This window comes from Oxyura jamaicensis, chromosome 21 (genome assembly GCF_011077185.1).
Source record: "Oxyura jamaicensis isolate SHBP4307 breed ruddy duck chromosome 21, BPBGC_Ojam_1.0, whole genome shotgun sequence".
Lineage (NCBI taxonomy): Eukaryota > Metazoa > Chordata > Aves > Anseriformes > Anatidae > Oxyura > Oxyura jamaicensis.
In genome coordinates, this window is record NC_048913.1 from 862,047 (window position 1) to 886,558 (window position 24,512).

Consider the following 24,512-nt stretch of genomic DNA (forward strand, 5'->3'; position numbering starts at 1 on the left):
CCCAAATGTCCTCCAGGCCTTTTATTGGCTGAGTGCCCCCAGCCGATTGCCCCCACCCGCAGCTGGGATGGCCCAGCTCCTCCTTTCCTCCTAGACAGAACCTTTGTCCTCCCCCCTGTAGATAGCTTTCACATCCATCTCCTCTACCATTTCCTAGCAGACTTGTTTGTCAGCTACCACATATTTCCAGTTCCTGCAGCTTTGCTCTAAGAGCCTGACCCCAAAGCACGGCTCTGCTGGGGCGGGTGTGGGAGAGGGAGAGCATCCTTGGTGGGCAGTGCTGGGGGGCACCACGGACCGTGTCAGCTGTGTATCTGATATCCCATCCCAGGACCTCAGATCTGGTTTTAGCAGACATTTACACATGCTGAGGCACCCAGCTCTCAGTCCCCTGGTAGATGTGTGAAACTCGGGGTGTTTTCATAGCCGCGTTTGCAAAAGTGCTGAAAATGCCATCAGGAAGTTTAAGCTGAGATTAGGAGCTGTCATTTATATATACATAAAATGCTCCAAATCGATAGAGGCAAGACCCAAATAAGCCTTGTGTAAGCCGAAGCACAACCGCCTGCACAGCTGTGGCTGCACTGTCAACTCCACTGCCTGGAGCCCAGCATGTGGTGAGGGCTGGTCTGTGCCTGCTGCCCCCCTGTGCCCCCCTGTAGCACCCCACAGACACACATCTGCAGGACCTTCCGCCACCTTTGGACACCAGGAGCTGATTTTCCCTTCGTGCACACATGTGTTTTCCAAACTTTTCTGAAGTTGCTGTGTGCAGTAGCCAATGTGCTATCTGTTTGTGCTTCTCAAGTGCTGGAGGAGTTTGTTTGCTGAAGCTCCTTAAAGTGTGGAGCATGAGGATACAATGGCATTTGAGTATTGTTGAGTGCTTTCAAGAAGATTACACCCGCTGAAGTAGTAATTAATGTTTGTTTTATTATGTTCTGGGGAATGATCGGCCAACAAGATAATTCAAATAAAACAGAACATGTTCCGATTGAACACTATTTAAACGCTGATTCATTGCAAACTAGCCCGTGCAAAGGACTAATAATTAAGAGAAAAGGCACAAGCAGGAGTATACTCACCATTTTTCTGCCTTTTATGTCATTAAAATGATGGAAATTACAGCTTAATGAGTGGAAATTGGATGTGCTCTTGAGACTTTTGCGTATCTTGTTTTCTTACCCGCTGCAGTTTCCAACCACATACCCTAGCACTTCCTCAGCCCCATGGTGAGTGCTCGGAGGAAGCTCAGACCCCGTGCCAGTGCACCCGGCCAATCTTGGTGAGGCTTTGCCGGGCAGCTCTGCCTGCCGGATTAATTTTTGCTAATGTGTAACATTAAGTTATATACAGGGAAATTACTATGTCACATTATATGGTAAATAAACCTCAGCAGGGCTTGAAAGCTGAACATCCGGCACACTGAAAAACATCCAGTTTTGTCTTACAGCACTGGTTTTTGGCAGGGCCCCTTCCCCTGCTCCTTCCAAACTGCCCTGAACTGATGTGGCACGGAGTCTGCAACAGGACGGGACGGGGTTCATGTCCCCAAGGTGCAGCTGCCCTTTGCCATTGCTGCTGGACGGGGGGCAGCGGGGAGCAGCAAACCACTCGCTGCCAGTCCTTTTGCACCCCTGAACAGCGAAAATACGTAGAGTGCAGTGGAGAGGTGCAGGGTGGCCTCTCCGTTGTTTTTCTGTCCTGGCAGCAGAAGTTGTGTCCTGAGCTGCAGCAGCTGAGCTGAGGCAAAGCTGGGGCGCTCAGCACCTGGTGCTGGGGCAGTGTGAGCACTGCCACGCCGACGGCTGAGGCACCACTATCTGTTATGGCACAGCGGGACCTGCCACCACTTTTCATTCTTTTTTCTTGTTTGCTGAATCTAAATTCCCCTAAATGGGGAGAGATAAATTCTATCTGTAACGGAGCGGGCAGGATGAACACGGCATAATACACCTGCTCTCCATATAAATTATCTGCTGCACAGGGACACTGGCAAAGGGAGGTGCATGATGTGTCAGTTAAACGACTAGAAGAAAATTGTCCTCCATCTGTTGAAATAAATTCCACCACATTTATTTCTCGGATTAACGGTACAGGGACGTAATGTGTTGTTAAACACAGAGAAGCAGACGAAGGAGCTGGGGTGCCGGCTCGGTACCGGCATCGCCAGCCTTGGGGGTCCCTGCGGCCACGCACCGGACCCCGCACCGAAGGGCGGCTGCTGCTCCGCACCCCCGGGCGCGGGTTTTCCACAAGATGGAGCCTGCGGGCAGACAATGCGCAGCCGGCAGCGCCGGAGGAGGTGGATGCGGGGACGGGGGGGCTGCTGTCTGCCTGTCCCGCTGCCCTGACGCGCGGTGGGCTGTCTGTCCATCTGTCCGTCCGTCTCCCAGGTGGTGCCTGGACAGCAGTGCAGGGCAGCCTGTCTGTCTGTCCATCTGTCTGTCTCCCGGTTGGTGCCAGGAGAGGGCTGGGAAGTGGCTGCCTTGCCTTGCCTTGCTTTGCGGTGCAAGCTCACTGGGACCCACTGCAGGCCCTTGTGGGCGCACACGTGCACGTGTGTACACGCGTGTGTGCATGCATCCGTCAGCCACAGGCACACAGGTGAGCCACCCCCAGCCGGACCTGATGGGGTACCCCCTTGCAGCTGCTTCTGCTCCCCATCCGTGCCACAGCTGGCCCCACCGGCTCCCACCGGGTGCCTGTTCCTAGGGCTGTGACAGGCCAGTCGCATGCTGCTGCCTCCAACTCGGCACGGGGAAGGGAAGCAGCTGAATGTGGTGCTGCCCTCGCTGCCTCCTGGCTAGCAGTCCCCTGGTCCCCAAAATGTGGGTCATGACTGGCTCTGCAGCGATGCTGGATGAGGACAGAGAGGGAGTGTTTGTGGAGGGACATCCCTGTTTTACAGACATCAGGTGTCTGGCTGGTCAGACGGAACCGAGAGGAACTGTCAGCCACAGCTTCTACCAGGGAAACTGGAAAATACTTTAATCCAGGGAGATACCCCAGAATTTTTACAAGTAAAAATCTCCCAGATGTGTTTGAGGAGAAAATCCATTTCAGGTGCTCAGCACAAGCTGGGGCACAGTGACCAATGTTTCACCGGGCAGCCCCGCAGGCTGTGCTGGCAGCAGGAGCTCCTGCATGGGGTAAATTCATTTTTACGTGCTGATGGCTTGCTCCTTTGCTTGTTAATCCCCTGAGGTAGATGTGAAAGTTGCATGGATTAAAACAAATGCCAGAGCCTGAAGAGAAATGTCAGGAGCTGGGGGGGCTCTGGCGGGAGCCTGCCCACGTGTCCCACCTCTGGAGGAAGCCTCTCACGCTTTACTTTAAGCTGGTTTGTTCCCATGCTGGAGATCAGTGGAAAAAAGGTTTGGGATCGCTTCAGCCCCACAGTTGCTTGGGTTTATTTATTCTAAATCTTCCTTTTGCTAGAAAAACCTGAGCTCTGGGAAGCAGAGGGGAGGGAAGCACCGCTTACTGTAAGTGGCATGGGGAGAAAAATAGCATTGTGCTTCACATGATTTCCACATTATGCTAATGCACATCTGTTGAATGTCTTCTTCCCATTATGAATTCCAGCAGGTCCTTTCTAGTAAGTGGGAATTACTTCCATTCTCTGTGTTTTTTGTTGTTTTTTAATTGCTCAGTGTTTAGGAAAATAGAGCAGCTCGAAGGCGCGGCTGAGGCTGCAGCCGCCAGTGATGCTTGGCGCAGGTGGGCAAAGCCCTGCCTGGCCCCGTGCCTGTAAGCCAGGGGTGCGTGGGGCCAGCCCACAGGCTGGGCTATGAAAGCTGCCAAGTAAAAGATCCTGGAGGTGTAATGAGGCAAGAAGTTGGGGCTGGCAGCTTGTTCCCCCTGATGCTCAGCTCCTTCGGGGGACCCTGCTGCTGCCAGCCCCTGGGGGATCTCCTCACCCTCACCACAAGTGCAGCTGGAAGGTAACTTGGCCTTTCCTACCATAAACCTTCCCCAAACAACCATAGGCACAACCACCATGACAAAGCAACAAGAATGAGGTGAGGAAGAGACGGATCAATAAAATGTTCAAGTAGTGAAGAAAAAAGGAAAAAATAATGAGAGCCCCATTTGTTTGTTTCCTCTGCAGGTCACCTTAAAGGCACAGTGAAAGGAGGAAAACATCAAGTAACTAATGAAAAAGAAATAGAAGCAGATAATGTGCCTAATCACGCCTCACCTCTGCAAATCCAGGATAACAACCGTAACTCCGGCCTTTGGCTCCGCTGGAAAATTTCAATGTGCAGTAGGGAGATGGCGTTAGCAGAAGGATGAGTTCATAGGGGGACCTGCAATTAAGCTCCTCGGAAAACCTTGCTGGGTTGAAAAGTCGTTGTGTGCTGACCACAGAAGTGTTCTTAAGGACCTGCCTGGGGCAGCCCCTGCACGAGGGTGCCGAATGCGCTGGGGTGGGTGCAAAGGTCCCAACAGCCACGCTCCCAGAGCCGGCTCTGAGTGTGGTAGGAGGTAGGAGGGAATCACTGAGGATCTGGTTTGCACCTATTTTTGGTGGGAGGCAGGTGACAGGGAACTCAAGCAGGGTGCTGAGCATCTGCGTTGGCAGCCAGCCTGGTGTCAGCCAGCTCAGCTGGGACCGGCAGCACTGCCCCAGAGGGTGGCAACGAGAGAGCAGGAGAGGGAGCCCAGGCTGGGTTTCTCCTAATTCACACAGACGGATGAACCTGAAAAAAACTCAAATCCAAGGTTCTCCAAACCCATCTGAGACCTAATAATGTACGTGACAGCTGTGTGAGTGCGCTTAATGTTCACCTTGCAGGCTGAAATGGGATTTGGCTGGTGACCGTCTGCATGTGGGGAAGCTGAGAGCCTTTAAAGAGCATGAGGCTAACACAATGGTTCAAAATTAAAAGTTTCTGTTAATTAAAACTAAGAAGCCAATAATCCCGTGCAGCACGTGGCGTGGGATGGCGAGGGTGGGCACGGCAGCACCGCTCCTCTGCTGGCGGCAGCATCACGGACAGCAGCAGTTCATTAAAGTCAATATAAATGGAAAGAGGATTTGGACACACAGAGGCGACAGATAAGCAGCGACAGGGAATATGGAAACATGGCCTACTTTTGTCAGCCTGGGGAAATCACTGCAATGGTATTAGAGAGGCAAAAAGAGCTCTTTGATATGGGACACTTTTGACACCCACGTGGGGATCAGCCAGGAAAGGCAGTGCTTGCCCCTCAGCACTGGGCTCTGGCCACAAGAACCTTCTTGCTACGGCAGCATCGTGGGGCTGCATTTCAAGCCTCGTCCTTTGTGTCCGAAAGCCTCCAGAGAAGACAGCGTTCCTACCAGGAGCGCAGGCAAGGTGTGAAGGGGGTGCCCACGCCTTTGTCCCTGCAGACCCTCAGCCAGGGCCATGAAAGCTCTCCAGGTCCCAAAAAAACGAGCCAGGAGCTTCAGCTGCCCTCACATCATCACAGGGAAAGCCCTGAAGCCTAAGCCTTGGTTCTGAGCCTGGAAGAAGCAGAGAATACAGATCTCTGTTGTTGACATTACTGCTGAACGCAGCGCTGCCAGACTTTGCATCCCAGCCCAGGGCTTCCTAGGTGGGACCTAACAGCATGTGCCACCAGCAGAGCTGAGCCAGGGAGCTGATTTTCCTGTTTCACACAGGGGAGGTTTTCAGCAGCTCACCTTCCTTCTCCTGCTTCATTACAGGGCTATCTGTCAGGGCCAGTAAGCTGGCCAGCAGGTGTGATTTGTTCCCATCAGGGCCCCCAGTGCTCACAGCTGCCCTGTGCCTGCCCATCAGCCTGGCTCTGCGCCGCGATGCTGCGGGTGCCTGCAGGGCCATGGCAGGGACAGGGACAGGGACCTGCTGCCAGCCTCCTCCCGCCTGCTCCGACCCACTTTGTCCTGACCTTCTCTGCCATGCTGTTGATGCACACACGACTTTATTTAGCAAACGCTTTCAGTGTGATACTCACCTATTCTGGGACAAACGCTGCTTGTGCTGTGGTGATTAATGAGTAAGATGAAGACCTTCTCCCTGCCCCATCACCCTTGAAATCTGCTTGATTGTGCATACTAAACGAAAACAAATTTTGGAGATTATATTTTTTTAGTGTTCTTCGGGTAGGTCTGTGCTGAAGTCCCTGCTGTGATTGCAGTCTCTGAGCTGGACTGGATTTGAGGAGAATTTTTATTTGAACAATAGGTCAAATGTGAATTCACCTTGCTCCAGACACAGGATATTAGCTCCAATTTTGGAGGCTTTTAGCCTTTTTAAAGAAGAGGAAAAGAAAGAAAATCCTCACTGTCTAATTATATTGGTTACAGGCAATCAGACTCTTAGTCATATTCTGATGGCTTTTATTTGACACTGATTGATTACACTCTAATAGCTGCCCTGAGCACTCTCCTGGGTTGTAAAGAAGTTTTGCATAACCACGCCAAGTGCTGTGGGCAGGAGGCTGCTGCTGGTGGACGATCCCCACCGCCTCCTCCAGGGAGACCAGCTCTCTCCATGTAAATCCCTCCTGCCCACCCCAGCTCCCGGAGCACCCTGTGGGGGGGCACAGGGCTGGATCCAGCTACGGGCAGCCCCACAGCACCGGCTGGTGCTCCTCACAGTGCCAGGGCCCCCATGGAGCTGCAGCGGGACCAGGGCTCTGGCAGCATCCTGGGGTGAAGATGCCCTCCAGCAACTCCCCAGCTCCCTGGGGGTAGCCAGGTTTTGGCCCCAGCTTTCCACATCACAGCTGCTGGCATGGAATAGCAGCGTGCAAGTACAGCCATCAGTTCCTGGCCGGGGACTCCGTTCCCCCACGCGTTCGGCACTGCTTCAAGAATTATCTCTCTGAAGCTTTCCTGTGCTAATGGGATGCAGGGCGGTCGGACACGCTCGCTCCCCTATCTACACGGTTCTGACAAATATGAGATCAGGCACTTGGGAATCTCATTCAAAGAGCATCAGCTGAGACCCAGGAATGTATTAAACAAAACAGAGCACAATTAGATGGAGCCTTTCTGTGATCTGCTGCTGTAGCAGTGCCGCCTTGCCTGCGGTCGTAGGTTTCCCTGTGGCTGAGACTCTGGCGCTGTGTTCCTAGCACGGAGATCTGGCATTGGAAAACTCCACGTGGGCCTGAGTTTGAAAGAGAAGAAGAGCAAAACACAGCTTTGAATATTTTCTAACATCTTTTATAACACCACAATACTCGTATAACCGATACTGGAACAACACTCTGAAGGAGAAGTCTGATGCAGCAGATAACAACAGATTTGTATTTCTGAGATAGGAAAGTGTATCTTTGGAACACAGAGGCTGAATATATCGCTGTAGAAACACATTACGTTGATAGCTCGAAGGCTCTGCAGCTGTTCACCGCACACCCGGGGCTCAGCAGCGCAGTGCCGAGGCTTCCTGCGCTCTTCCCCGCGCTGCCCACCACGGTTACTATAAAGCCATTTTCTCCTTCACACGGGTTGCAGTTCAAATGACAATTACCTCGCCACTAACTACAGCTGCTGGTTATGGATTCGGCAGCGTGGGCGAGGGGCAAGCTGAGGCCAAGGACAGTGGCCTGCAGGAAATGTGACTGCAGAGGGAGTACAGCATTGCTGCGCTGCTGGAAACGTCCCTTCTGCAGGATGTCACCCTCGGTGCTGAACTAATCAACACCCCCCTTTGGGAATTTGGCCAAGTCTTTTTAAAGTTTCTTATCTTATGGATCTAATCTATCTTCTCTAAAAGTTTTTATTCTGCACTTTTCAAAGTGAGAAGCAGCGTATATTTGCTAATCACAGTGAATTAAATCACCATTGCTTTAAATGCCTTGAAAGTGACAGCTGTAGTTCTCCAACTATGCTACCGTTGCAGTCCGTGCCCTTGTAGTGGAGTAGCAGAAACATCAGGAGTCTGGGGATGGCTGGATGTGCTGGCATGAAGCTAGAGAGACTTTAATAGACTGATAAGAAAAGCATCATAATATCCTAATATGAACATGATAAAGAATAAATCCTTCCTCTAGAATGTCAATTTTTCAGGCCTCTGCCTTTCAAATGATCAAAATAGATAAGCCTGATATTTTTTAGATAACTGTGTCTTTAAAATATGTAAGTTACCTTCTAATGTGGCAAAACGCAGCCTGGCCCCAGTGAGTGGTTGCTCGGGGCTGCACCCCCTGCTCGGCTCTGCTCGCTGCACGCTGTGCCCTCTGCACCGAGCCATGTCCCCCTGCACCGAGCCATGTCCCCCTGCACCGAGCCGTGTCCCCCTGCACCGAGCCATGTCCCCCTGCACTGAGCCGTGTCCCCCTGCTCCCCCCCCAGCCCTGGGTAGGACTCAGCGCTGAACGAGCGCTGGCAGTTTTATGGCAAAGCACAGCCTGAATAATTTAGGGACTCAGGCGAGCCACTTTTATAGAGTAATTGAAATACAGAATTTTGCACCTAAAATTCCTAGCTATGTGTTTTAGTGAATAGCTTTAAGCAGATAATCACTTCCTTTTGCAGGGAAAGTGCAGACAGGGTCAGGTTTGATATACTGTAAATCAGTGCGTTGGAAAGAGCAGCACCTTGTTTTTACTTAGTGTGCTGTTGCCAATTTGAAGTTGATGTATTATTATCCTGCAGTTTGCTGTTGTAGATGCTGCTCTTCGGGGGATAAAGTATTCCCTTTGGCACTCAAACTTTAACATTAAAAGTAAACTGAAACAGCATTGCCTTGCTGGGAACTGAAGACGAGGAGGAATAAAAGTGTTTTCTTTCTCTTCTGAACACACAGTTAGCAACTGGCTAATATTAGCTCCTTGCAATAACCTATATTAAATGCATCATCCCGTGGCAAACATTGATTCAGAGGCCTGATGTAATACTCTGATACCAAGACCAGACACTGCCAGTCTGCCCTCGCCTATGTCCCATCTGAGAACAAATTTAGTTTTTTTTTTCCTCAAGCTTCTTTGATTTTTCTTTCCCTGTGGAGCCTCGTTATGCCCTGAGGTTGGCACCTGAGAGTGGCTGAATCAGGTTAACAGCCCCTGGGCTCCGTTCTAGCACATTTTGCATCTAACGCACAGTGCTGCCAGCCTGCAGGCAGGGGAACAGGGCAGCAAGCGAGGCAACCGCGACTCGTGCTGTATTTGGATTGTACACACTGGAACTGCCAGGCAGGGCTGGCTCCTCGGCACAGAGACATCGCTCTGTGAAGCTGCCGAGCCCGGGGCTGGCTCAGCTTCTCGCTTCAACCAGCTTGCACCGATCTGCTCTCGGACCGATTTCATATCTAATTTCACATTTTCTGAGATTTCCTTAATTGCCTCGTGCCTGTTCCTCCACTCTCATTCCTCAGCCAATGCCTCAAAGCACTGCGAACCTCACCTGCCTACTGGTCGGGATGGACGTCAGCTAACAGGCTGGGGCATTCAATGCACACCTTTTCCAGGCACACATTTCGCTGGCCTGGAGGGCTTCCAGGCTGCATGAGCCAGCCTGAGCTCTCGCAACACAGACTGGAGGCACCAGTTCCTGCTCTGAGCCCAATAACTTATGGCTGCACAAATTTTCTGTTTTTGTCTGGCTTTTTTTTTTTTTTTTTTTTTTTTTTTTTCTCCCAAATACTGAAAATACCTCAGGAAAAGAAACGCCCCAAAATAAAAGGTCTCCTTACTAGGCAATGAATGATGTTCCAGTCTGAGGAGCCCTTCAAGAGAGGCAAAAAGGCAATTTTTAATTGCTGATATGTATCATAAGGCAGGCCATGCCTAGATAGGTGCAAATGAGGAAGGGCTTTAAACTTCACAATCTGCTGGGCTTTGGGGAAGAGCTGGGTGCATCCCACTAAATAGTTATTTCGACCTTACCCCCTCGGCGAGGGTTCACTGCAGATGGGGAGGTGAGGTCCAGACGCTGTCCTGTTCTCTCCTGGGGGCCAACCGTTGCTCCCTGTGCAGTGGTAGGAAGTGGTTTTCAGGACAGACCCTAGGGGAGCCCACAGAAAAGCTGAGACCTGGCAGTCTCCATGCATCCTTCCTGGCATGGGGGTCTGCTCACTGGGACGGTGCATCTGGGCAGCGCAAAACTGAAAAAGAGAGAATAAAAGAGAGAATCTAGCTATTGTATTTAATGTAGCACACGATACGTCCGTGTTGTTTTCCTGGAGCCAGGTGGACGTGAAAATCACAGGAAACGCTCCCTAGAGTGGGTCTGTGCTCCCAGCAAAACACCGTGGGTATCTGCTCTGAGAGGTGGTGGTGGGCACTGCCAAGTGCCTGAGGGCATTGGGGACTTTTCTACAGAGGCTTCTGGACCGTGAGCTGTGTCTCCATTAATTATTTTGGCCTTTTGTGTCACATCTAGTTGCAAACGATGCAATATCTCCGGCGGTGGTTACTAAGTGGCTGGAGCTGTGGTGGAATTGCTGCCGCTCTAGGCCAGACCACATCCTCCTCTTTCAGGTTTGATTAATGAACAGTTAATAAAGATGTATAAAAGTTGTTTCCTCTCCTCTGTGGGAGATCCTGGACCTCACTGCTTTTTTCCTGGGGATGCTGGCTGCAATGGTACCGCCACCACAGCCTCCCTGCTCTCCTGCAGAGTGGCAGACACTGGAGGAGAGCAGGTTGCAGAAGAATATTTTGGTGCAGAAAAATAATGGTGAGACTGACGAGGCAACAGTATGATGGTGGTAGGAGTATTTTGACCTCAAAGAACCAACAATCAGCTGTACAAAAACTGAAGCAAGGACCTGGTAGAGGCAAAGCACAAATCAGACCAGGCTGCTGGGACGGTTCAGGGCTCCCCCAGCTCCCTGAGCAGCGACACATCCCCAGCGTTTGGTGCTAGTGGTCTGTGCTCCCGGCAGCACGCTGACATCCCCAGCGGTGGCTCATCGGGGTCAGGATGTCAAGACATTGTACTAATAAGCCCTTCTCTAAAAGTAATATCTCGTACTTATCGTTATCTGCAGTTGGGAACACACCCAGCAACAGATATTCCAGTCTATGTAATTTAATTATTTAGGGGCTGGCATGGCATGATGGAATAGGCTTTCTTCCTATTTTTAGGTTTCCATCTACAGAGCTGGAAATTACAGCCATTAAAATGTTCTATTAGTAATGATATATAAAGGGAAAAAAACTGATCAGACTTTGCTAGTGCACATAGAGCATTAGGATATCATTAATTTTAATGATAGAGCCCAAAATTACAAAGCTATTACAATCATACTTGAAGTTTCTGAAAAAAAGAGGACCATTCTAAATTATTACTAATGATTAAAAAAATATTTAAATCATATTTAACAGACCTTAAAATTATAGCAGATATTGCCACGAGCTAATGATTACTTTTGCTGCATTTGTTTCCTCACGTTGACAAACAAACATTCTGATGGGACGAGCCCAGGGCTGCCGGCCGGTCTCGAGCCCAGGCAGGGTTCTCCCCGCTGGGCACAGGGTTTTGCCACTCTCAGCACTTGTTATGGGATTTCCACCTGCTATGGAGAAGGCAGACATCCTCCTGGTGCTTGAAGGCATGCACTTGATTCACCTGGGTGATGGCATGTCCCTCCCTTCCCTCTGGGGGCTAGAAGCAGTTTCCAAATCCATCAGCTGCTGAGCAAAGATATAATGACAGGCCCAGCATGCTCTAAAGTTGCAGCAATTAATGTCCCTTGGAGGGCTGGAGATTGTATCTTGGTTTTCTTTTTGAAAAAATAAAAGACTCAGGAACAAAGTACTTTGACAAAGCAGGAGGAAAAGAAGAAATTAAAAAAAAAATAAAAAAATCCAGAGGCCGGAGACTGCTGCAGCTGCTTTTTGTGATTTTCTACCTGCTGCCAGCAGCAGCTTTGCAGGAGATTCCTGTCCAAGGACTCAGTCGAGGAGGGGTTTTTCCCAGCTGTGTAAGCCCAAGTGCGGGGACATTGCCCTGCCTGCAGCATGCCTCTGGGAAGCTGGGATCCTGTATTTATTGTGCGATGCTCACAATAAATCAGTGAGCTTCCCATAACACTGGAGCAGTGATGCATTTCAGACGCAGCCCGTGAGTCTCGCTGGAGCACGGTTGTTGAACGAGGGACAATTTACTGCCTTGCTCTTGAAAGCTTCAGTCATCTCTAGGTCACCAAACTCTTCACTTTCGTGTATAAAGTTCTGGATTATCCAAAACTACTATAAAGTTTGACTTCCGAGTTCAGATACCTCACCTGCATGCTGTGCTTTATTTTCTCAAGATGATGTTAAGCCAGGAAGAAAAAACAAACTAACGCAGACAGGTATTGGAAGGTGTATTTCTAGCTGCACTAACCTGAGGGTGCAATTTCTCTCCTTCACTAAAGCCGTGTATCCTTACTGAGCCTGAGCTCATGTCCCCACCCAGTACTTGGTTTCCCAACGAAGCATCCACTTTGCAGGAACTCGTCCTTTATGGAAATACAGCCCCAGCAAAAGGCAGGGCCAGGCTCTGAGCAGACCCAGGTGCGCCCGGTGCTGCCGAGCCCTGCTGCTCCAGCTGCCCCTGCCCCGCACAGCACTGCCGCATCGCTGCCATGCAGCTGGCAGCTCAGCAGCTGTTGAGCAGATTAGCAGTCCACCGTGCCCTTTGATGGGAAAGGCATATTAATGGGAACACTGATATACCTGAAAAAGAGATTTTGCCCTTCTTGTGCCCAGCACCTCCCTGGGTGCTGCCACCCCAGCACAAAGTGTGCCTGTGTAGAGTGTGCAGGCCAGCTAGCTGGTGCTTACTGGTGCCTGAGCCATGGTCAGCACTGCAACCTCTTATCAAAGGGGGGAGGCACTCACAGATGGCTTCTGCTTGCCCTTTAGGCCGTGCCAATGGTGAGACTTTGTGCTTCAGAGGCTTTGTGTAAGCCCATTTGTTTCAGGGTGAATTCCAAAAGTTTACCAGGAGATTTTAGTCAGGCACCTACCTCTCCCAAAGCAGGCTTCCCCTCTAGGATTTATGAGCTGGGTGGGCAGCCATGGCTCCCGTTAGAGCTGTACCAGCCCCTGTTCTCCAGCAGTGCTGGCTCTCCCTACAACGACTGCAGGCACACGCTGACTTCCACCTCCAGCTGCATCACAAAGCACCAAGCTTGCTGGGCAGGGGATGAAAGGTGTACGGGAAAGGAACATTAGATGGAAGCCTCCCTGTAAGGAAAAGTCCTACCAGCTGAATGTCCCACTGCTTCAGCTTGCTGGCTGCGTTCCCAAAACTGTTAAACATCTCAGAGCAGAATGCCTAGAATAAATACATTGGGTTATAATAGTCTATGCAACATTAAAACCATTTTCCAGATGCATGATATTTGAGATGTTGCAATAAAAGGGTCAAAAACTTTTCAAATTCATTAGGCACTTTCTTCTAAATACCTGCCTCATTAAGTGCTGTGGAGATGGCCAATAATGGGAGGTGAAGCAGAGGGCCCTGGAGATTGGATGCACACACAGTGTTGATAAATGGCTTCTCTGTGGATATTCCAGAGACGGCAAGGAGAAAAATACCATCCCACGGTTGAGCAGATTTTGAGTTTAGTGTGAAAATTCAAGAACTGCCTTGGCCAGAATAAAGAGCATTGCTGCTTCTGCCTTGTCTGATAGCAATGTGACCTCAGGAGAGGGGCTGCCAGCTGGTGTACCGGCTGGGCGCAGGGAGCTGCCTGGGGCAGAAAAAGCCCCACGGTGGTCCCCGCTGCCCCCATGCCCACCCCTCGCCTGGGGACTCGGTCATTCACCGCCTCCCATCCCACTCAGCAGCAAGGAGAGGTCACCGTGGGGCAGTCACTGACCTGAGCTCTCCAGCAGAGAGGAGCCGAGCCCGCAGGTTCTGCTTCCCCAAAGGGTTTCCACTGAATCAGCTTTCTCAGCTCTGGCTCCGCATCTGGGATGCACGGTACAGAACAGAACCAAATCGCCGGCCCCTTCCTGATTAATAAGAGAGACGATGAAGACGGACAGTTTTCTTTGACCAGGGTAATAGAGTCAGCAATTTCACTCCGCTAAGCACATGGTTTTTATGATATCCCCGTGCAGTGCTGAGCAAAACACCCCGGTAGCAGAAGATGTATAATGCTGTCTGTGGAACAGTCTATTTTCTAAATGGAAGCTTGCTATTTAAAAAGAAAGCACTTTAACACTTTGGAAAATATGAAGGTCCCCAAAGCTGAATTTCTGAGTGCTCATTTTGCAGCTTGCAAAAAAGCTGAGTTCATTATGGAACAGCAGTGAGCGGGGTGGCACCGGTCCAAGACGCACTTAGAGTATGCATAACTTCAAGCAGATCTACAGTCCCAGTGCAGTCGAAGGCATTACTCACACCCTAAAAGTTAAGCATGTGTTTAACCGAGTTTTTTAAATGAATTTACTTTTTTAATCAGGGCTGGCACCAGATTTGTTTCCAGACTCACTCCCACCCTGTGAGGTTGGGTCCTGCTGCAGCAGGGCTGTGGTGGGCTGGGGCTGTCGCAGAGGCTCTCCCTTGGTGCTGCAGCTCTTTCCCAGGTGCTCTGCAATTAGCTTTTTCCATACTTTTCCTCACTGTGCAATCCGAAGGTTTGTAGGCCATTGCATCGCAGCTGGGCTTTGCTTCACACTACTGCCTGCAATAGCACCGCTGGGTGTCATTTGTATTTTCCCAGCCCTTGGCACGGGGGATGCAGCTTGCCTCACACCCAGCTCATCTCTGAGCTGCCATTGTCCTACTGATGGATTTTTTCATATATTTCTGTAACCTCCAGTGTCTTTGCAATCATTTCAGGAGGCGCCTCGTTGCCTCTGCCTGTCCCTCCCCAGCCACCTCCGCATCGCAGCATCTCCCTGCGCCTTCCCCGCGGCACTGCCTGTCCTCCCAGCAGCGCCGGCGTCCTTTCTGCCCTTGTCAGGGGCTTCAGTACTGGGAAGAGGATCTGTTGACTCATCTCCCCCTTGCCTCTGCTAGAATTCAGGGTAAGGAAGGCATCTGGAGTGAAGCAGGTGCTGCAGAGCACACTGAGAGCTTGCTTTTCAAGTCTTTCCCTACCTCTCCTTTAAGTTTCAAAATTGCATTCCTGTGCAGCAAACTCAATTTCCTTGACACTGTGGGCATGAGGTGACAGCTGCTGGAGCAGCACACGTGGGCACCGTGTCCCTTCCTGGGGCACTGCTCGCAGCGACCCCACGCACAGCTCCCGGGGAGCTCCTCGTGCCAGGGCAGCCTTCATGCAGCCGAGGAAACCAGCTGTTCTGTGAACCCCAAATCTGCCTTTATCTAGTGCTCTGGACCTTGCACATCTGGTCTGAGCCTACCTTGGAAGAGGCAAAGCGTCATCAAACACGTGAGGCAAACATTTGGTCCAAATGCACCCTGGTTTCCTGTGCTGGAGCCAGAGAGCTCCACAACATCCATAAATTTGGGCTGAGCTTTACCAAATCTATTTGCTTGATCAGATTTATGTAGCAATTCCTGGACGAGGTGAATAATGAAAATGACTCATGAATATTTCATTTTTATAAATCACATAATTCATATCTATTCACAAATATTTTCTTTGCCTTATAAACCGGATGAATAATTTACAGAAATATGCAGCAAATATTTTAAAGAAAATATGAAATTCATTGACTACATTAATCAACAAATATTATTCAACTTATATTGGTTTAGCTTGCTTACAGATAAATTCTCTGCTTATGAAAGGAGCTGGAGAAGCAGGTGATATTTCCTGTATTAAAACACAGACAGAGGAGATAAAGCCTGTTTCTTCAGATGACAGAGTTATTTTCACATTTTCCTGCTCAGTCTTGTCTGTAACGGTTCAAGCAAGAGACTGATTTGCGACTTCAGGAGTCACTCTCTGTCCTACAGCTGCGTTTCGGAGAGACCAAGGCTCTTCCTAAGCCAGTGCTGCACCCAGCGAGCTGGCTCTCCCTGGCAACAATCCTGTACTTTAGGCAGGCACCACACAAAAAAGCTTACCTTCCCATGCCCTTTTCCTTGCCACCTGAGTCCGTGCCTCATTTTTACCATCTGTAAAAAGTAAACGTGAATTCCTTGCCCAAAGGAAAATGGCAGTGGGGAAGTCACAGTGCTTGAAAAGCCAAAGGTGGTGATCGGCCACACAGCAAGGCCAGGGACAGGAGGGGACGGGGCCAGCCCGTGGCTTCCCTGCTCCGCTCCAAACCCTGTGGTAGAATTGCCTTTGGGACAGCACTGGGCTGCTCTGCCCCATGGGGCAGCTTGCACCTGCCTTCCCCAAATAATCCGCACCTGATTCCAAAGCCCGAGCTCTGTGACCAAGTGGCCAGCCACACGCGCTGCCCCTCCCTCCAGCTTTTTGTCAAATGACTTTTTAATATCGACTGCATAAGCCCCATCACTTCGTTGCTGCTGCAGCTTCTTTGTGCCGAGGACGCCAGGCTTTTATCTGTGTGACAGCACAGAGTGTTTTCCTGTCATCGCTCAAAGTCATGTTGTGCAGCAAGCAGTGTTTATCCAGCGGTAATAGGAGACAGCAGAGCCTCCTCTGCATACAGAGCGATCTGTAAACAGACAGGGGTGTTTCGTCTCCAGAAGTGCACAGCAAAAACGAAGGTACGAGTGATTAGAACACAAAAAAAAAGGGGACCAGGCACTGGGCCGTGCTCGCATGTGGGCAGCACCAACATGTGGGGAGGCTGCTGCTCAGCCCGGGCAGTGCCCGGCACACAGGAGGCAGCTAAGGACACATCCCTGCCACCACGTGCCTCTGCTTGCAGACACGAGGACAGAGACCTGTTGGATTTTTTATTTTTATTTTTATTTTATTTTATTTTATTTTATTTTTGCCCAGAGCTGATAAATGAATGCCAATAGTGGGGGCTGAAAATCCAAATGCTTTCTAAGCTGGCTTTGCTGCCCTGAGCACAATCAAGACAAATGAAGCAGTGTCGCCAGATTTGTATTAACAGATGGGCTATTTGAGGAAAGATGGGCTGTAGTGAATGAAATGATAGCTTATTGATATAACTTTTACCAGAGAAATATATTTATATAGAGAAAATAACAGTGCTTTGCCTTTTATTCAGCCACCCCCCTCCCCGTTTCCCATCTCCCTGCCTTCTTCATTACATTTAAATTACAGCACTCAGCTACACCAACAGGAACGGTTACTGTAAAGACTTCATTGGCAAATACAATTTAGGCTATTTTTTTAAGCATCAGCTGCTTAAACAGAGATTAAGTGCCTCTGTTAACCCACCTGTATTTGGCCAATAAAGCGATTAATCCTGCCTGGTGCCGGAGAGATGGCTGCAGAAATGGCCCTGGCATGGGCACGCTTTGCGGAGCGGTTTCCTTCGAGGAGCCTGGTCCCATGGGTTGGGCAGGGGACACACGGGGACACCTCCCCAAATGGCTGCTGGGGGAGCTCCAAACCCATTGCCCAGACCTCTCCAGGGGGCCCGGCATGCTTCCCAGATCTCCTCCTTGCCGAGGGCCCAGGAGAAGGCAGGGCGCGGGGCGGTGGGCACTCCAGGGGCTGACCTCAGGTCCCACGTCCCGCCAGAGCCCAGCCCTGGAGCCGGGCACAGTCCCACTGCTTCCCTCCTTCTGAACCATCTCCTGGGTGGTTTGGGGTCCTCGCCTGTAGCCCCACATTCCCTGGCTGGAGCGAGCATTTCGTACCTCTGCTGGATCCATCACGCCAACCTGGTTTTCATCCCAGGAATCTCTCCTGGGAATGAAAGCGGAGTGGACGGACGCAGCTGGGAGCACTTCATATTGACACATCGTGTTCATGCTGGAGATGCTGGCAGATGAGACAGCATCTGTCAGACACGAGATAGGGAATTTAGGTTTAAAAGAACATTGTCAGTTCGCATTTTTGCAACCCAAATATTTAAGCACAGAGCCAGCGCCTGCAAACTTGTAAGTGCAATTGACCAGAAAGCCGTGGCGTGCCCATGCGGGCGGCAGTCACCGCGCATCATGCCAGCCGACGGACACCCACAGAGCAGAGAGGAGGTAACAGCACCAGAGGAGAACACGGGAGCCCATTGCCTTGAAGGTGCTCATTGTCGCTTTGATGGGGACCTGAAATATATAGGGCATTTGGTGGCTGGAAGACCAGCCTGCAGTGGCTTTCCACATGCAGAGCAAATAAGTGGAGCCAGCAATCAGGGCAGCTGCCTTGGTTCCTGCCGTTTTTCTCATCAGTCCTGTAGCAAGCTTTCCCCCCAGCTATCAAAATATTCAGTGCAAGACAAGGATCTGCAGGCTGTCCACATCTGCAATCCCAATACACTTGAATCAAGCAAAATGTAAGAAAAAAAATAAACACAACTTCTTAAGAGACATCCCCAACTTGATTTAAGAAGGAATTGGGTGAAAACATCATTTCTGGGACAGGTCCCCATGGAGAGGGTTAAAGCTGACTGCAGTTCCAGATGTTTGTGTGTGTTGGTTTCTGCAACCAAAAGCGAGCAAATCCGACGTCTCCTTTTAGCACTCCTGCCATTTGCAGCATGTCTATGAACTATTCATCTGTAACATTTGTAGGCCTATTAAGAGGGAAATACAATTTCATAGCCACAGATAAGAGATTAGACAGATCAATTTCTCCCCACAAAATGGGCTGAGGAAAAAGCAGTTTCCCAGTTGTGATGAGGAAGATTTTTGTTCTCTTGGCTTACTGAGCCGTGGGTCCTGCCACCAACATTTCTGCTCATGTTTTTATTAAGAGATCAAGTTCATTGCATAAGTCATGCAGAATTGGTTACTGTCAAGGGACCAGTCTCCTCAATCTAGAAAATCCCCACTTATTTCAGGCCCTCAGTGATGGCATGCACGCAAAAGGGGGAACCTGCTTCCTGCTACACGAGTGATGAAGGCCAAGCTCTGCACAACACGGGAGGAACGGTGTGACCCGAGCCGCACTGGGGCCGCATCCTGGCAGGATCACTGGTGTGGTGGGGCTGTCTGCAGACCCTGACAGCCCTGCTCGAGCTGAGCAAGGTGCGTGGTCTCCCATGGCCAGCCCTGCCTGCCCGACACCGCCCCGAGCCCCGTCTCACCCAGCACAGCCGGTGGCTGATGCGAGCGTGGCGCTGGGGCGAGCCGCCAGCTGCGGGAAGCTCCGTCAGGCGGTGCGCGGCTGGCGGGGGAGCCGGAGGGGCTGTCACCATGCACGACACTCTGCGTTAGGCTTGCAGAAGAGAGGCTGTCACAATATTTAGAGCCGGAGTTAAGCTGAAACTGCTACATCCACAGATGGGGAAATTCTACACAATGGCTCTCAAAAAAGAGTCAAATGTATGCAGAAAAAAAATAAAATGCTGCCACACTCGTGCGAACACGGGCAGAGCGGTTTCCCGCACGCCGTGACGCACGGCTAGCAGCAGGCAGCCATCCTCACTGCACGCCGAGCTTAGACACACGTGTGAGATGTAGAAATAGATCTGCTTCTTTAGCTCAGACGGACGTCAAGGCAGTTCACACACAACTTGAGCACGGAGAGGGACAGGCAGGAGAAATTCCTCGCACCGATGGCTGCGCCTGAAGGAGAGCATCGCCAATGGCCCTTGTGGGGCAGGGGGCACGGGGCTTGGACCTGCAGGGAGAAGCTGCAGTCGGCCAAGGTGGGGAGAGCAGCAGGGGCATCTTAGCAAGGGCATCAACTTCAGCCCCCCGTGGATGGAGGGGGCCGGAGCCAGCCCCAGGGCGTCCCCATGCTCCACAAACCTGCACAGTGCAGCTCTGTGCTGGAGAACCCCTGAATTATTTATAGCCTGTTATCATCCCTTAGGTATTATTTGTGTAACCATTAGTTTCTGTAAAGTGCACAGAAGAAGCTGTAACATACCAAGCATTTCCTCACTTCGGTTTGGAGCTGATTATTCTCCTGCCTGACTCACCAAGCTCCATCCCAGCGACGTGACCCCTCCAAGGGCCAGCAGCAGTGAGGAAGGGGCTCACGCTGCCAGCCCCCAGCCCTGCCATGAGCAGCATCTCAGCCTGGCCTCCGTGGGGCTGAGCCCCAGCTGGGGCAGAACATCTGCAGAGGAGCTGAGCTGCTCGCTCCCGAGCTGGGAGCCTTTGTCCTAATAGGATGAGCTCTTGACTGAGAAGCAGGGGCTCTTCTCAGGATAAATACATTAAAAAAAAAAAAAAAAAAAAAAGAAAGAAAGAAAAGAAAGAAAAAAAGATTATTCAATGGTATAATGAATTCAGTGCCTTTTAAATGTGACAGTGGGTAAAATACATAGGCCTTCTACAGACTTAAATGTCATCTGTAAATATCAGGGTTTTCTTCCCTCGCCATCCTGCAATTTACTGCACTCTCCCTGCAGAAGGGGCTCAGGGGCAGCCGGGCTGGCACGGCCATGGTAATGCAGCACCCCACATCCCCATGCCCCTGCACCCCTGACTGCCCAGGCCCAACAAAGGGGAAGGGAATGCCTCAGGAACGAGGGAATAGGACTGGGAGCAAGAAAAGCAGAACACAAAGCTTAGCTGGCTGCCTGAGATGAATGCCTTGTAGGGGTTTCTGGATGATGATAATGTTTTTCTTTTCATGCCCAAGTCAGCAAAACAAAGCAGAGTTACACATCAATGTAAATTTAGGGCCAACCAAAAAACAAACTAGAAAAAAGAAAGCAGAGCACAAAATAGCCCTCAAACTCACTTAGTGCAGACATGGCAAGAGGCTCTGACAAGTCTTGAGAAATTACTCTAGAAAACAAGCACTTTAGAAAACAAATAAAGTATTCTAAAGACAAGCAAATACCCCAAGCAAGCCCATATTGATTCCAGGTGCAGATCCAGGGAACAGCTCACACACCAGCACGTCAGGGTGGCAGGCTCCTCGTGGGGCTGTGGAGCATCACCAGCACCACCACCAGCACCTCTCCCGGCCGTGACGGGAGCTGTCGGGTGCCAGCACTGCTGTGGGGCATGGGACCCCCACATCCAGGGACTTTCCTCTCTCTGGAAAAAAAGTAGCTCCCTTCCCCTATGCCACTTTTTCCCATAACTAACATAACTTTTTCCATAACACCAGATCTTTTCCTGTTTCAGGGCACCCAAAGCTTCCAGCAAATAACACCTTCTGAGACACACCGCCCCTAATCTTGGTACTGAGAAGCTCAGGCGCTTATCTTCACGGGAGCAGGAGACATGTCCCTGTGCTAACAGGAGATGTCACCTATCTGCGGCTGCAGCTGCCTAAGTACTTCGTGGAAAATGGCCTTTAGGGAGAAAATGTTTTCCTCTTTGTTCTTTCCCTATGGCATGCCAGGTGAATTTAGGAAGCTGCGGACACTGCGTGGTGCTGCCACTTCCCACCAGCCAGGGGTTTGGGCAGCATGAGCCTTGTCCCACTGCCCAAACCCACTCCTTGTGCTCCTGCTGCCCCTTTAGGAGCTCCAGGACAACCTCGTAGTTACATTTCTCCAGCTCTTCCTACCCATGAGCCGTGGGATGGAATGGAAGGCCTCTGCCTGCAGCAAATCCGTTCCCCAAAGCCCCCCGCAGCCCTCACTGCTTTGGGAGGCTGAGTGCATTGGTGCTAACGGCACGGCGCGAGGCTCTGCACCAAGGTCAGCCCTGCAGGCACACCTGGAACACGGGTGGTGTGAGATGGCTCATCCTGTGCAGGGCAAGCACACTGAGCAGGGGATGAGATGGCTCATCCTGTGCAGGGCAAGCACACTGAGCAGGGGACCCCCAGGGAGGATAACCAGCCCTTGAGGGTGAGGAAGGAAAAGGTGAGACAGACAGACAGAAACCAGCCCAGCACATCAGCAGCTCCTCCTCCTCCTGCAGCAAAGAGCCCACACCGTGCCTCGGTGCAGGACGGGCACAGTGTGCCACCACTGCGGGACTGATACAAAAAAGCCATCTGGAGAGCGAGCCTGACAAGAGGATGCACCAGTGGCAGGAGATAAGGATGCTGTTGCAGGGAATATAGATGCGCCTGTCATTTTTAGAAAGGAGCAGCCTAAAATCAAAGGAAGAGACAGATAATACCAGAAAGAGATAAAGGCAGGGAGGAAACAGGCGGAGAAAGTAAATAGAAATACAGAATACAGAGAAAACGGTGGAAACACCAGTAAAAACATGATCAGTCATTACCCAGCACGAGAGTGTGTGAAGCTAATAAAGCAGAGAAGAGTAATTACCTTTGACATCCCCCCAAACATTGGCTTTTGGAGCAATATTTCCTTGCATAGGTACTATTTATACAGTGGCTTTTATTTATCTCTGCTTTAGAAGGCATCTTCTCATTTCCTCACTGCCAGGCTTGGTGCTGGTGTTTTGGGGAGGATGATTGCTCTCCCACTGCCCGCTCAGTTCAGCCCACATTGCCACCATTGCTTGTGCTCGTCCCCATGTCTGCAAGGGTGCCGCACCCAGCCGCAGGGGCTGAAAGCAGGAAAACCAGGGAAAACCATGAAGAAGCACGCCGAAAAAGAATGACCTCTGAAATGGTTGAAATGATTCAGTTGCTGCCCATAATACTCAAGGGTCTAATGCAGGGCCCCCGCCATGGGGGCTGCCGGCCCCTCCTCAGCCAGCTGGGGACCCAGCTCGGTCACTGCAGCAGCAGCAAATGCTTGGATCACAGTTTCGGGTTGTTTGCTCTGATTTCCCTTTTGCTGATGTCTCCATTGGCTTCCACTGGCAGCAGACATCCTGTGGCTAATTACCAGGACAGGCTGCCAATCACAGCCCCACCACTATTTTTGGCCCGGTAGGAAGGAAACGCGCAGCACGGTGAGCCTGCCCAGTGCCCAGGGAGGAAGCGCAGGGCTCCGTGTAAAAGCGTTAGTCCTAAAAATCCTAATTATGTTACGATTCTGAGCTTGACAAGTGAAAGACATCTGAAAGCAGAGGCAGCAACTGACTGTATGCTAATTAGCCAGCCTTATCTCAGGAATATTTCATCCCTGATTGCGTTCACGGCATGGGAACAAACCCGCGGTGCTGTGCTGGGGTTAACGTCTCGGCCACGTCCTTGCAGGACAGCCTGAGCAAACTAACGTAATTCCAACCCCACTCTGACCAAAGATTTTCTCTGGGCTAGCAAATACACACTGGCAATGACTGATATGGGTGACAAAAGTGTAATAGGAAATGTGAGCAGCTGCTGACTACGAACAGGGCTGCAGGAACAAGGGAAGTGTCACTGGGTGGCCGTACAGCCCCCCGACAGCCCCCAGCATCCCTGGGCTGTCCTGCCTGCAGCTCCCCAAATGAACACCTACCTCTTGCATCCCAGGGCTGGCAGCAACTGCTGCAACATGAGGGAATGAGAGGCAGAGCCCCAGGCACTGGGAGGAAATCCATCCGAGCCCTGTGCAGACGGGTTCTGCTGCGGCTGGAATCAAGGGGAGCGAAGAACCCCGCAGACCTCTTCCACTGGTGTTTCAGACCTTGCTGAAACAAATAATAGCATAAATCTTTGATTTCCAACTTTGATTTAATGACAAAAGAGAGACACATGGATCAATAGTTGCCTCCTCTCCTGAGAGGTGACTGTGAAGCCCATGTGTGTTTTGCCACGGCAAGATCACCGCAGCACCAGTCCCCGTCCCGAGGCGCACAGACGTGGGGCTGGGCTGCTGCTGGCCCGTCGTGCTCCACGTCATGCAGCAGTGCCAGGCTGAGGGGCTGCCCTTCCAGAAGTGGCAGCTGGTAACACAGTAAAAAAATTTAAAAAAATATAATAATGTTTTTCTTTCAGATTATTGAACCAACTGTAGTAAAAACTTCATGTTTAATATGCATGACCTGCTCCATACACTCCACTCTAATAAATTGGTGGAACATCTTGCACAGCTAAATCATTAGGGGGTGGATGAAACACTAGGGGCCAGTTGTAAATGCAAAGAAAAAAAAATTAAACTAGGCACATAAAATATGAACCAATTTTCTCATCTTGGCTAATAGATTTTAAATAGGGAATCTGATCATGGATAAGCACCAGGAATATTAAAAATTCAGGTTTTGCTAGGGCTCTACCTGGATCTGTAAGGGAAGGTCGAAGCGTGATGAATGTTCCCAGGAACGCGATCGAGGGTGTAAGCTTTTAATAGCTGTTACATTAAAAATCTGCTGCCGAACATCATGCTTTTTAGAGCTCTCATTTAAAGGTGTGTTGTAGCTTGCTGCTTCCTAATTACCTTGTATGTTCTGCATAATTTTTGTTTTTAATTTCAGATGGGAAAACACCATAAACTAGCTAATTAATTACTTTTTAACCCCAGCATATCAGCAGAAGCACATGCTTTGCCATGCCACCTCTCCTCTCCATGGCAAGCAATCCTCCAGCCAAGCACCAAGCATCCCGGCGCAGAGTGGGGGAATTTGCAGGGGACTGCAGAGAAACCAGGGGAGAACAAGGGAGCAGGGAGCCAGGCTTGGCCTCGCCACGTTCCCTAGGAGAGAAGAGAATTGGAAGGCAGGAAGCAGCAGGCTTTGCCTTTCTGTTTCATGCTGCTCTTGGCACTGCTGCTCTCACCAGGCTTTCCCACGTGGGGCAGCCAGGGGTCCCGGTGCCAGCCTGGGCATC

General features: G+C 50.7%; 1 protein-coding gene across 4 annotated transcripts; it reads right to left on the bottom strand.

Moving 5' to 3' along the window:
- Window positions 1-4,493: 4,493 nt before the first annotated feature.
- LOC118177296 lies at window positions 4,494-22,332 on the bottom strand. Of its 4 annotated transcripts, XM_035344912.1 has the most exons (4): window positions 22,120-22,332; window positions 17,627-17,769; window positions 9,847-10,064; window positions 4,494-7,127 (listed from the first exon to the last, which is right to left on the bottom strand). In XM_035344912.1, the coding sequence occupies exons 1-4, from the start codon at window positions 22,166-22,168 to the stop codon at window positions 6,995-6,997; spliced, it is 543 nt and encodes a 180-aa protein (XP_035200803.1). In that variant the 5' UTR covers window positions 22,169-22,332; the 3' UTR covers window positions 4,494-6,994. The 4 variants fall into 4 exon arrangements, 3 of the variants coding, with proteins under 3 accessions (XP_035200803.1, XP_035200804.1, XP_035200802.1); XR_004755738.1 differs by lacking the exons at window positions 4,494-7,127; window positions 9,847-10,064 and adding an exon at window positions 15,163-15,427; XM_035344913.1 differs by lacking the exons at window positions 4,494-7,127; window positions 9,847-10,064 and adding an exon at window positions 15,988-16,503.
- Window positions 22,333-24,512: the final 2,180 nt, after the last annotated feature.